This window comes from Tasmannia lanceolata, unplaced genomic scaffold (genome assembly GCF_043159265.1).
Source record: "Tasmannia lanceolata isolate RefF3 unplaced genomic scaffold, GAP_Taslan_0.1 ptg000008l, whole genome shotgun sequence".
NCBI classification, from domain to species: domain Eukaryota; kingdom Viridiplantae; phylum Streptophyta; class Magnoliopsida; order Canellales; family Winteraceae; genus Tasmannia; species Tasmannia lanceolata.
In genome coordinates, this window is record NW_027518685.1 from 17,194,573 (window position 1) to 17,206,572 (window position 12,000).

Here is a 12,000-nt window from a genome sequence, read left to right on the forward strand (position 1 = left end):
TTTCCGAAAAATTTCTACTCCACGTGCACGCACGCATCATAAAAAATCTCTCGTAACATATAAATGACAAGAATTTAGTTTCCCAAGAAACCCCACTTCTTCCTGTACAGATCGAAAGGTCAGAAGATCCCAAGGAGATGATTTATGGAGTAAAACCTATTTACAATGTGGCCCAACAAATCAACAGTTTGGATGATCCTCTGAAATGAACCACACTCTACTTTCAGAAAAATTTGGGACTTCACGTGCCCGCACGCATTACACATAAGATATAACCCCGCCATTTCTTAACGCACCACAGTACACATTTCTCCATTTTCCCGCGAACCCCACGAGAATAACAACCACCTCACTGCAAACATAAATTTGCAAGGCTCTCTCCACTTTCAATACAAAATAATCTCTCTCTCTCTTTCTCTCTCTAAATGCACGAAATGGAGCAGCTTTTGAACATGGGTTTTCCCCATGAACTGGCAACCAAAGCTTTATCAGCCACAGGAGGCAAATCCACCCTCAAAGCCACCGAATGGATCCTCAACAACAACAACAACAACAGACCCCCTTCTCCCTCTCCCTCTTCCCCTTCCCCATTCCAAAACCGTCTCGACCTGTACTTTCACAAAAACCCATCCGATCCCCAAAACCCCAAAACCCAAATCCCCTCCTCACCCCCCAAATCCTCCTCACAAGCCCCCCTCTTCAAACGCCCAAAACCCTCCCCCAAATCCTCTCCTCCTTCCCAACCTTTATCTGAACGAATGCGCCCTCACACCATCGACGAAGTCCTCGGCCAAGACCACCTCCTCGCCCAAAATTCAGTACTCCGCTCCGCCCTAAATTTAAATCACTTGCCTTCTATCATCTTGTGGGGCCCGCCCGGTACTGGTAAGACCTCAATCGCCCGTGCCCTAATCAATTCAGCTCCTACATCGTATCGATTCGTTTCTTTATCAGCTGTTACAGCTGGGGTTAAAGATGTTAGGGAAGTTGTAGATGAGGCCAGGAGATTGAAAAAACAAAGTAGTACTAATGGTTCTGTAACGCGGACTGTGCTTTTTATAGATGAGGTCCATCGATTTAACAAGTCTCAACAGGATTCTTTCTTACCTGTGATTGAAGATGGGACTGTGGTTTTTATTGGGGCCACGACGGAGAACCCATCGTTCCATCTCATCACGCCGTTGCTCTCTAGGTGTAGGGTACTCACCCTGAACAGATTGCAGCCTACCCATGTCGCGAATTTGCTCGAACGTGCGGGGAGAGATGAGGATAATGGGTTAGGGTTAGGGTTGAATTTTAGGGTTAGGGTTAATCCTGATGCTATTGAATTCCTCTCCTTACATTGTGAGGGAGATGCCCGAGTCGCGTTAAATGCTTTGGAGATTGCTGTGACCACGGCCGCTGCGAGAATTGCCAATCCCCAATTGAATTTTGTTGGTGGGAGTGATGGAACTTCTATAGAGAATAGTGAGATTGTTGCCATTGTTACACTGGATGATGCTAAGGAAGCACTGCAATGTAAGCATTTGGCCTATGATAGGGCAGGGGAAGAACACTATAATCTTATCAGTGCGCTACACAAATCGATGCGGGGAAGTGACCCGGACGCTGCAATCTATTGGCTGGTGAGGATGTTGGAAGGAGGGGAAGAACCTCTTTACATTGCACGGAGATTGGTTAGGTTTGCGAGTGAGGATGTTGGATTAGCTGACCCGGCGGCTCTTGGGCATGCTGTGGCTTGCTACCAGGCTTGCCATTTCTTGGGCATGCCAGAGTGCAATGTGAATTTAGCACAGTGTGTTGCGTACTTGGCATTGGCGCCGAAGTCAGTTTCAGTGTATCGGGCGATGGAGATGGCACAGAAGGTGGTGAGGGAGTCGGTTGGGCAGAATGAGGCAGTGCCTCTGCATTTGAGGAATGCACCAACGAAGTTGATGAAAGGGATTGGGTATGGGAAAGGATATGTTTATACTCCTGATCACCCTTCTTCGTCGCAGAAGTACTTGCCACCCTCATTGGAGGGTTACAAGTTTCTCGACTGGCCACCTTTGACGTCACCCGATGATAAGCTATTCCCTTTCAGCCAACGGAACTGAAGTTACAATCCTGAATTTGGAGGCCATTTTTGTCTATATTTTGATGCCAATTTACACTTTTTTGTGAAGTCGTCTATGGAGAAAAAAGAAGAAAAAGATGTCACCATCAAATAGTGAAAATCCCCATTGGGGGCATGCTTGGTTTGGATCTATCTGTACTAGCACTTTGAAAAGGCTTGGGCTCATCTTATATTAAGAAGTGAATATATCAGTTTTAACTGAAAGGGTCTTTTACAAAAGCCATCTTGTTAATCCCTTGTTGGCATTTTCTCAGGAGAAAAAAAATCATCTTTCTTTGGAAAAATCCTCTTTTTTGCCCCTTTCAGAATGGTGCTTGCTTAGCCTTTTCATTATGGATTGCCTTTTAGAACCATATCTAACAATTGAAAACAGGAATTCGTTTTCCATTATTTACAGATTGCAACAGAAGAGAAAGATGGCAACAAAATTTGCTGGTATGTTTGCATCTCTTGATTTTATAGTTGGGATTTATGATTCTTGATTGCTAGGGTCCATATCTCAAATGCTGTAGCTAATGAAATCATTTGTGTGTGTGTTTGGAGCATGTGCATGGAATTTCTTCTATTTATTTAAGGTTTTACATGCTTTAATTGTAGATATCAGTTATTAAGGATAGCAGCATAAAGTAGTTACTGCCAATACATTCAGTTAGAGTAAGGGCCTATGCCGCCACCCAACTAGCATTAGATTTTGCATATTATGGTAGAACCAAGTGTTATTAGTAGTCAAATGAGTTCATATGAGCAACCACTTCAGCAAAATAATGTAATAATAGTTTGTTTCTTGTGAGAGAGCGAAGATGCTAATTCAGGGAGCAGCTGAGGCTGTTACCTGCTTCTTTGTTATTCTTTCTCACAGTAAGGAATTTTGCTTGGATACCATCTTTTATGGTTCAGTATGTTTTGTATACCAAGCATCGAAGGAACTCATACATTTCTTTGGGACATAAGTATCCAAAATATTTGGTAGGTGTAATAATGGTGTAGTTATCAAGTCTCATGATGTTGTACATTTATGCATGTCCTTATGGTTGGATGCCTCTATGGGATAGCCTACATGAACAAAGTCATATGCAGTAGCTGCTCATGTGAGCTTCAAGGTCTTGGACATGGTAAAGCACACTAGTCACTGGCATGTAGTTAGATAATGTGATTGTTGATCACCAGTGAAATCATTTTTCCCTAGAATAATTAGTAGTATGACTAAGGCAGGTGCATATGTTTATACAGTCTTAAACCAGGGATAAGTTCATTGCTGAGTCAAATACAGTGGATTAGCTATGGGATCCAGAGCAGTACGGTCACACAAGAATGACAAACATCCATGTCCCCTACTAGATACAACTCTAGCAGAACTGATACTGAAAATAGTGCAGCATTACTTATTTTATTATTTCTTATTACTGCGTGTATCCTAATCTCTGAATTATGTTGCATGATAATCAGAATATGAACTCATTACGGACTCATTCAAAAAATCAGCATCCATATTTTTAATTCCAGCTAGTGTTTGTTCTAATACATGGTTTTTAATTGAGTATCATCATAGATACAAAAATAGTGTTATAGTCCATATTTAAGGACTGCTTAATCTAGAAAAACATGAGACACGGGATTTTGGTCTTGTGTGAGTTTAGTAAATAATTCAAGTGTTGTGGCTTGAAGAGGAGTCACATTTGTGGTAGTTTGAGTTTCACATTGCCTGGGTAAGCCCATGGAGACTGATATAACTTTGAGATCCTTTGCTGTGTCAGGGACTCTACAGTGTAAAGGGTTGAGGTTTGTAACGTAATTGAGGTTCCCATTCCTGAACTAGAAAGTTTGTTTAGTCTCTGTGAACAGAACCCATTTGAAATGCCTACCTGGGACTGGGTTTGGATTTTTTTTTTCTTCAAAATATGACAATTTATGAATAAAGATATGAGTGATACAGAGGTTGGGGACCAAAGTAGCCCTCCTAAACTAAACTGCAGAGAGTACATAACTGTCAAAAGTGCTAACCGCTACCAAAATGGGAATGAAAACAGTCTATAAGTAGAGATAAATAGATACAAGGGTATAGGGGCCAAAGTTGCCCAAACTGAAATACCCGAGTACGTAACAGTCAAAAGAAGTAATCTCTACTAAAGTCAGAAAGAGCCTCCAATGCATAAGGATGGCCGCTGATTCTCTCTGTTCTTGACAAAAAAGAGGGTGATAATTCTATTAAGATCAATAACTTCTGATAGTATATTGGCTAGCTTTCAAGGGTCAGGGCTCAATCTTTGTAGCCCAACTGCCCAAAGCAATCATATTAGAACAGTCGCCTTACTATCGATAACCTCCTAAGTGCTCCTTAAAAATATGCAACCCAGTGAGGAGAGGAGAGCCCATCCTTCTACATTAGAATCTTTAACATGGGACTAAGAGCGGATGGAATCCCAGAAGTGGTTGCCCAGTCTAATCAGATGATCCATTTGTATTACCTTAATTTTTTTTGACAATTTTGTAGTACCTTAATTTAGGCCTGCTATATTGCAAAACAGGCCTCTAAGGTGAGATCAAATTGTAACTGTTTTGAAGATGCATTGTCCATCATAACTGTGATTGTGAATTATTTTGTAAATGACAATAATCACATGGAGCCCGTCCAGGTTTCTGAAACAGGAAGCGGATTAAATATCTACACTTTCCTAGTCCAAAGTATCAAACCATTTTTTCTCTATTTTTGAATTTCCTTGTATAACCATCTTTACTATTTATGAGTTTTTTTTACTTCTCAATGAAAGTTTAATCGTTCCCTTTTCATAAATTCTTCCTGTGTGATCATTGAAAGGATTTGGCTGGTGTGAACCCCACCCTTTTTTTGTTTTGCAAGTCCACATTGAAGTCAGTGAGGTTTCACCCTTAGTAGCCCTCTAAGCATCACATCACAGTTGGCTTTTAGTCGTAGAAAGGATATTAAGTTGAATCAAAAGATAGAATTTGCTTCAGACTCTTCAAACCCTGTAGCCCTGCTTGAGGGCTTCCAAGTCTGTAGGCCATATGTAGGACCTCTCATTGGATGTGTGGAAGCCAGAAGGCCCTTACATACCTCCAAATGGAAAGTTTCACCTAAGCGGATGGACCATGAATAAGTAGGATAGTGGTGTCATCTATTGTATTTATGCAGGGCAATTCATGGTCTCTGTATTCTTCATAAATTTACCTTCTTTCAGAAGAATTCAAGATCATTATACAAGTTTACGTTACTGTTGTTCTTGTGGGTACCTTCCTTGGAATCAGCAATGTGATCTGGATGCTTGAGGTACTTTTCAAAGGGATATTTCTAACAAATTGCAATGTGTTTCTTGTATACAAATTAACATTTCTTGGATGTTCTTCTTAGTATTCAGTTTTAGTTCGTCACTTAAAAGATGTTATAAAGTTAATTCATATTATGTGCCTATGATGGTTTTTATATGATAATTGTAGGCTATCTTGCTTCTTTTTTTTCTTGTTCCATTTGTAAATTGTCAAACTAGAGGGACTGCTTTTGCAAAAATCTACGATGGGTAATTTGATCACAAATTGATGGCAAGACCGGTTTGCAAAACCCATTCAAATGTGATGACTCTGTTTGTAAATTGTAAAACTAGAAGACTGCTTTTGCAAATGAAGGAGACTTCGTTGTTGAAGGTTGAAACCCATTTATTTGTTGCGCTCTAACATAAATAGGTTGTACCCCAAAAATCATCTCCATAGGATGATACTCTCTGAGATTGGTAGAGGGATGTCACCATATATAGAAGCAATCACCATAGAAAGGTATTACGTGGCTGGGTGTTGCATGAGAGTGCAGCCACCTCAGATGAATTAAATGAATAAAGACCCAATCTGCTGAAAAGTGGGCCTGCGTGGCTGCTCTCTCATGCAACAGCCAGCCCCAAAATACCTTTTTGCGAAAGTCCCTACCAAGTCCCAAAGAAACAACTATTGATAGAAGCTTTTCGTTTTAGAGGGTGATCCTTGGCGCAACGGCAAGGTTGCTCCATTGTGAACTAGTGGCCACGAGTTCGAGTCGCGGAAACAACCTCTCTGTGAAAGCAGGAGTAAGGCTGCGACGCTGCGAACATCTAGCCCTCTCTAGACCCCACAATGGCGGGAGCCTCGTGCATTGGGGTGCTCTTTTTTAGAAGCCTTTGTTTATGCCATGTGGCGCATGGATGGTTGGGCTCCCATATTGGCCATATTCCCGTTTCCATAAATTATTTTCTCCAATAATCCAATGTTGAGGATAAGGTTGATTTCAAGGGGGGGAGGAATGTTATGTGTCCCACTTGGGATGGAATAAATTAGTCTGGATATTTGTTATTTTAGATTTTGACCACTAGTTGTTTAGTATAGACAGGAGTCTTAGAGATTAGGGTTTTCTAGATTAGGGTTTTTCTATAAATAGCGTGTACCTAGCCTTTATTAAATTATGGAAGAAATTTATCCAGAAATTGTGTTTGTGCACAAAGGGGACTGATCCTTCCCTCGAAGTGGATCAAGAGGCCGATCTTCCATATAAGAAGATCAAAACCGTTCGTAACAAGAAATCAGTCCCCTTCTCATGCAATTATATTATGTAAAGAAGAGGAATGCTAAAGTCAGGGGTGCCCTTGCAAAAATCAGATAAAAGGGCACCCCCATTGGTGGAATGTCACTAAAGTGCATTTAATGTTCTTTGACTTTTATATGTCATAAAGGCACTTAGGTCACGTTCCACCAATGAGGGTGCCCTTTCATCTGTTTATTTCAAGGGAGCCCTTGAGTTTAGCATTCCTCAAGAAGGAACATATTTATTAAGCGAAAACCATATTTCCTGTGTTTTTAGTTTTTAAAATTTCTTTAATTGGTCTTGTTTTGCCTGCTGGGGCTGATGAATGTGAGCCACTAGGCAACCACCCCATTTCGCCTAGATGTATAGGAATCCTTGGAAAAGCTGTTCCTGGTTTTTTTTATTGTGCTCAAGTTATCTTGAAATGATCTTGTCCTCTGTTCACCAATTTTCTTCGAGTAAATGGTGTATCCAAGAACAATGGAAATCCAAGCTTTCTTAAATAACTTCCTCAATCTCGCAACTAGCCACAAAAATCTTGTAGCATCTTCCCACTTAAGCTTTTGGCTGGAAATCCTCTAATCTCTTTCATCCCTTAAGTGAGATGAAAGTAACGCAGAATCCTTATTAATTCTCTAGCAGAAATCCGTAATCAACATCCAAATTTTACTCCTAATCAATTCCTTTTTTCCTATAGAAAGCAAAGGAGAAATCAATTCCTACTTTTCTTGCAAGAAAGCAAAGGTACTTTATCCTGAGGTTTGATATGATGAGTGCACGGGAAGTCTAGTATTTTTCAGAAAGTACAGTGGGCCCAGTTCTTAGGACGATCCAAACCGTTAATTAAATGGGCCACAAAGTAAATAAGTTGTCCCCCCTTGAAATCATCACCATAGGATGATCCTAACCCTCTGTAGAGGTTTCTATAATGTGCAGTCTCATTATAGATCAGAAGGTTATAATCATCCTATGGAGATGATCTACAGGACAGCCTATTTACATTGTGGCCAGCCCATCAAATGAATGGTTTGGATCTATCCTTATTCTTGTCAAATATAAACGTTTTAATCTCCTCCCCCTTCTGTTGATAGGAATATAATCACCCAAAAAATCCCAAACAAAATTAAGAAAGTTTCAGGTTTTTATTTACTAGATTCTTAAGGGTTTTCTCACTTTCTTCTCCGGGACAGTTTGGATCCAAGTCATGAAACAAATTCAATCTGGCTTTTTCAATTTCCTTTTCCACCGAGGGGAGGCAACCACACAAAGCCTGTCAATATCTGAGGAAATTAGATTTTAACGAACCAAGCAAACCTACAATGCAGGTAACATACTTTTTTATACTTTAGAGATGAACAAAGCAAGCCAAACATATAACTCAAGTAACATCCGTTATATAGTTGAAGAGATTCAAGTACAGAAAATGAAGCATTCCAAACTGATAATGCAAGCAACATACTTCATACAATTCTAAGAGATTGCTGGGTTTTTTTTTTTTAATATATCCCTCTGAAAATTCAAGCCTAAAAAAGTTGTTCTCCAAATAGCCATCGTCTTACCCATCAGACAAATAGCCATCATCTTCAGTTTCATATCCCTGGAAAGAATGGCTGCTGAAGCTGCGACTTCAGCTGCCATCGATGTTGCCAAGGAGGTTGGGACGACCGTATGCAGCTACCTCTACTCCAAGATCGCCATCACCTTCAAATTCCAAAGAAATGTCAACTCTCTCAGAGAAAAGATGAGTGAACTTACAGCTTCCAAGAAAATTATAGAAGAAGATCTTGAATCAGCTGATAGACAAGGAAAAGTAGCAACACAGCCAGTTAAAGACTGGCTAGAAAAGGTAAATAGCATCGAAGGCCAAGTGAATTCAATGGAGAAAGATATCATTGCCAGCATTCAATATCTTTGTGGGTGTTGCCCGAATTGTTATTTACTTTATAAATTGAGCAAAAGTATCATGGAAAAGATCCAAGAGGTGAACCGGCTTATAGATTCTGCCAAATTTCCCGAAGGGTTGATTGTTCCTAATCCTCGGCCAAAACCCATCGAGCAGATACCAGGGCCATCAGTTGTGGATCAGATAGCTGCATCAACATTGTTAGATCATCTTAAGAACCTGGTGATGGATGATCGCATCAGAAAGATTGGAGTATATGGTATGGGAGGAGTAGGTAAGACTACTCTGGTAAGTAACTTGAACAATATGATGGGCACTAGCTCCTCAGCACAACCCTTTGGTATTGTTATATGGGTCACAGTGTCAAGTGTGCTGAACTTGCAACGGATTCAATCTCAAATTGCTGACAGATTGAAATTAAAGGAGATGCTAGAGAAAGAGAACAAGGAGAGATGGGCCATCATTTTGTTAGAAGGATTGAAGAAACAAAGGAAATTTCTCTTGATCTTGGATGATGTTTGGGAGAAAATCGATTTAGACAAGGTGGGCATTCCACAAGGAGAAGATCTCAAGGATTGTAAGATCATATTAACAACAAGATCTCTGAATGTATGTAACCAGATGGAGACGGATGCAAACATTAAAGTCGAGGCTCTAAGCAAAGAAGCGGCTTGGAAGTTGTTTAGTAAACATGTCGGAGAGTTGCATGATATTGAAGAGATACAATCTCTTGCAAGGGATGTAGCTCAAGAGTGTAAGGGTCTGCCACTGGCAATTAAGGTTGTCGGTAGCTCTATGAGAGGAAAGAAGAGGGTTGAGTTGTGGAGGGATGCCTTGAAAGGACTTAGAAGGTCAGCGCCTAGTATTGAACATGTAGAGGAGGAGGTATTTTTGCCCTTGAAATGGAGCTACGACTCGTTACAAGGTAAGAACATCCAACCCTGCTTCTTGTATTGTTCATTATTTCCTGAAGATTCTTCTATTGAAGAAGATGATCTCGTACAATATTGGAGAGCTGAGGGATTAATAGATGAATCGATGAATCTAGAAGAATCCTTAGATAACGGGGTTGCTCTCATAGAAAAGCTCAAGGATTCTTGTATGCTGGAACCTCAAAATTTTGAGAGAACAGTAAAAATGCACGACATTTTCAGTGATGTCGCTCTATGGATCGCTTGCTCCTCAAAAGATGGGAACAAATTCTTTTTTCAATCCAACAAGGGCTTAAGTAAGATCACAGAGGAGGGGTTGGATAATTCACTCAAGAGAGTTTCATTAGCCAGTGGGGAATTAAGGGAGATTCCCAATTATTTGGCAAGATGTTCTTGGCTATCAACTTTATTTCTACAAGAAAATCCTCTTAAGAAGATCCCTAAGGAGTTATTTCTAGGTTTGAAACAACTTAGGGTCTTGGATTTAAGTCGCACACTAATAAATTATTTACCAAAAGAGGTGGGTGAACTTAAGAATCTAAGGCTATTGAATTTATCTTGGACGTTGCGGTTAAAGAGCATTGAAGACGGAGCGACATCTGGGTTGTCTAGTTTAGAGATACTAGACATGCATGGGAGTGGTTATGAGTGGAAGCAGATAGGCGAGGTTGAAGAGGGAAATGCGACATTGGATGAGCTAGTACGCTTGAAGTGCTTGTATTATCTTCGAATCCGAATAAATAGCCATGCTTATCTTCCTCTGGCTGTGGCCTGGTTGAAAAGATTGAGAAGATTTGTCATTCGCATCGGGGATTGTAGGTCAATGTCTGCTACTTATGATCTGATCCTAGGACTGAATGAAAGGGTTGTGGAAGTTGGTGGTGATGTTGAACACTTAGCCAAATGTGCTGAGGGGGTATTAAGCATTGCAACTCATTTAACTTTGATGGATGGCATTATAAATGGGATATCGGAACTAGCTAAGAATATACAAATGCAGTCCTTAATATCACTTACTATAAGCCGTTGTGAAGTGAGAAAGCCAATGATAAGAAGAGAAGATGTCCAACATTGCATGTTACCAAATCTTGAGATATTAAAACTTCAAGATATTGAGAATGTAGACAACATTTGGGAAGAATTAGTCCCAAATGGAGGAGGAATCATCTGTCCTAAATTAAGAAGGATCGATACGTCTAATTGTGGGAGGAATTTCATCCCCGAAGCTATACGTCAACAACTTCAAGAAATCCTTATTATTCCCAAAGCTTTACCTCCAATATATCTTTGAGGTGATCATTATGTAAGGCCTCTTTGGATTCCACCAAAACTGGCCCTTATCTGTGTAAGATTATTTCAATTTATTGATATTTTCACTCTACTCTCATTTCAATTCAATCTTATTGCCAAAAATTATATGTAGCTTCAAATGTATTTTTCATATATTATAGCCAAATAACTTTAGAAAAATCCAAAATAGGCACATAATCTCAATTTGATAGTAGGGTTCTTATACGTGGAAAACTATGTTAATAAGTTGACACTACTCGCACGATGCCATAGCACATAGCACGGCCCAACAAATAATTGGTTTGGATCATTGAACAACTGGCGCCACTTGTACTTGTACCGCTCACATTTTTCCATCTTATAAGAGCACTTGGGAAATATGGGGAAAATCCAGAATTTCCGGGCGGGGGGCTCCGTGTGTCATGGGAGAGTTGCGTACACAGTAGAAGATGCCTAAGTCAGATGTGGCAACAATACGAGTTGGGCTCTATGAGAACTCAAGAATGTGAAAGTGAGATGTTAGATGCGTATCTTGAAGTTTGGTTCACCTTGTATATGCTAGTCCTCAGCTTTTTAAGAATCTTACCTTTCTGTGACTTACCTGAGCTGGTTCTTGGAACCTTGGTTTTTTAGTTTATTGTGCTGAAGTGGCTAGGGTTTCTAGGGTTTCCGGAAGCGCGGCGAAGTTGCCCTTTTACTCTCAGTGCCTTTACGTCTGTGCATGCCACGCGTCAGCTCCTCATTGGGTGGTGAATTTTACCTCAACACAGCTTTTCACTATGTTGTGAAAAGGGCTAAGATTTAAAAAAAATAAAATGGTTTTTTAGTGAGATTAATCTAAGCCCTTCAAAAAAAAGGGAAACAAAGAGTGAAAGGCTGATTTCTCTAATATTATATGCAAATAATTTTAATGGGAAGGCGTAACATATAATTGGTTTGGATCGTTGAATAATTAGGCCCTACTTGTATGTATACTAGCTCATACATATCGATCAAGTAAGAATTAACCCTTGATAATTACTATTTTATTTTCCCTTCTCATTAAACTTTTTCTGATTAGGCCCGGTTTGGATTGCAGGAATTTTCTGGAAAAGTTTGGGAAGGAAAAATATTTCTAAAATTTCCAACGTTTTTTTATGCATGAAAAAAGATAACATAAACTAACCCTATTCAATTTTTTCGTTAGAGAGGACCTTCA

At 39.9% G+C, this 12,000-nt stretch overlaps 2 protein-coding genes across 2 annotated transcripts; both read left to right on the forward strand.

Annotated features, from left to right (window-relative positions):
• Nucleotides 1-288: 288 nt before the first annotated feature.
• On the forward strand, nt 289-2,320 carry LOC143883325 (AAA-type ATPase family protein). The gene has a single exon (XM_077386674.1). It carries the CDS (start codon nt 426-428, stop codon nt 2,094-2,096), a length of 1,671 nt encoding a protein of 556 aa, XP_077242789.1. The 5' UTR covers nt 289-425; the 3' UTR covers nt 2,097-2,320.
• Nucleotides 2,321-8,283: 5,963 nt separating this feature from the next.
• LOC143882765 (disease resistance protein At4g27190-like) lies at nt 8,284-10,803 on the forward strand. Its single transcript, XM_077386192.1, has one exon. The coding sequence runs from the start codon at nt 8,284-8,286 to the stop codon at nt 10,801-10,803; it is 2,520 nt and encodes an 839-aa protein (XP_077242307.1).
• Nucleotides 10,804-12,000: the final 1,197 nt, after the last annotated feature.

Coding starts and splice junctions, on each gene's coding strand:
- LOC143883325 (XM_077386674.1), top strand. CDS start 426: ATGCACGAAATGGAGCAGCTTTTGAACATGGGTTTTCCCCATGAACTG.
- LOC143882765 (XM_077386192.1), top strand. CDS start 8,284: ATGGCTGCTGAAGCTGCGACTTCAGCTGCCATCGATGTTGCCAAGGAG.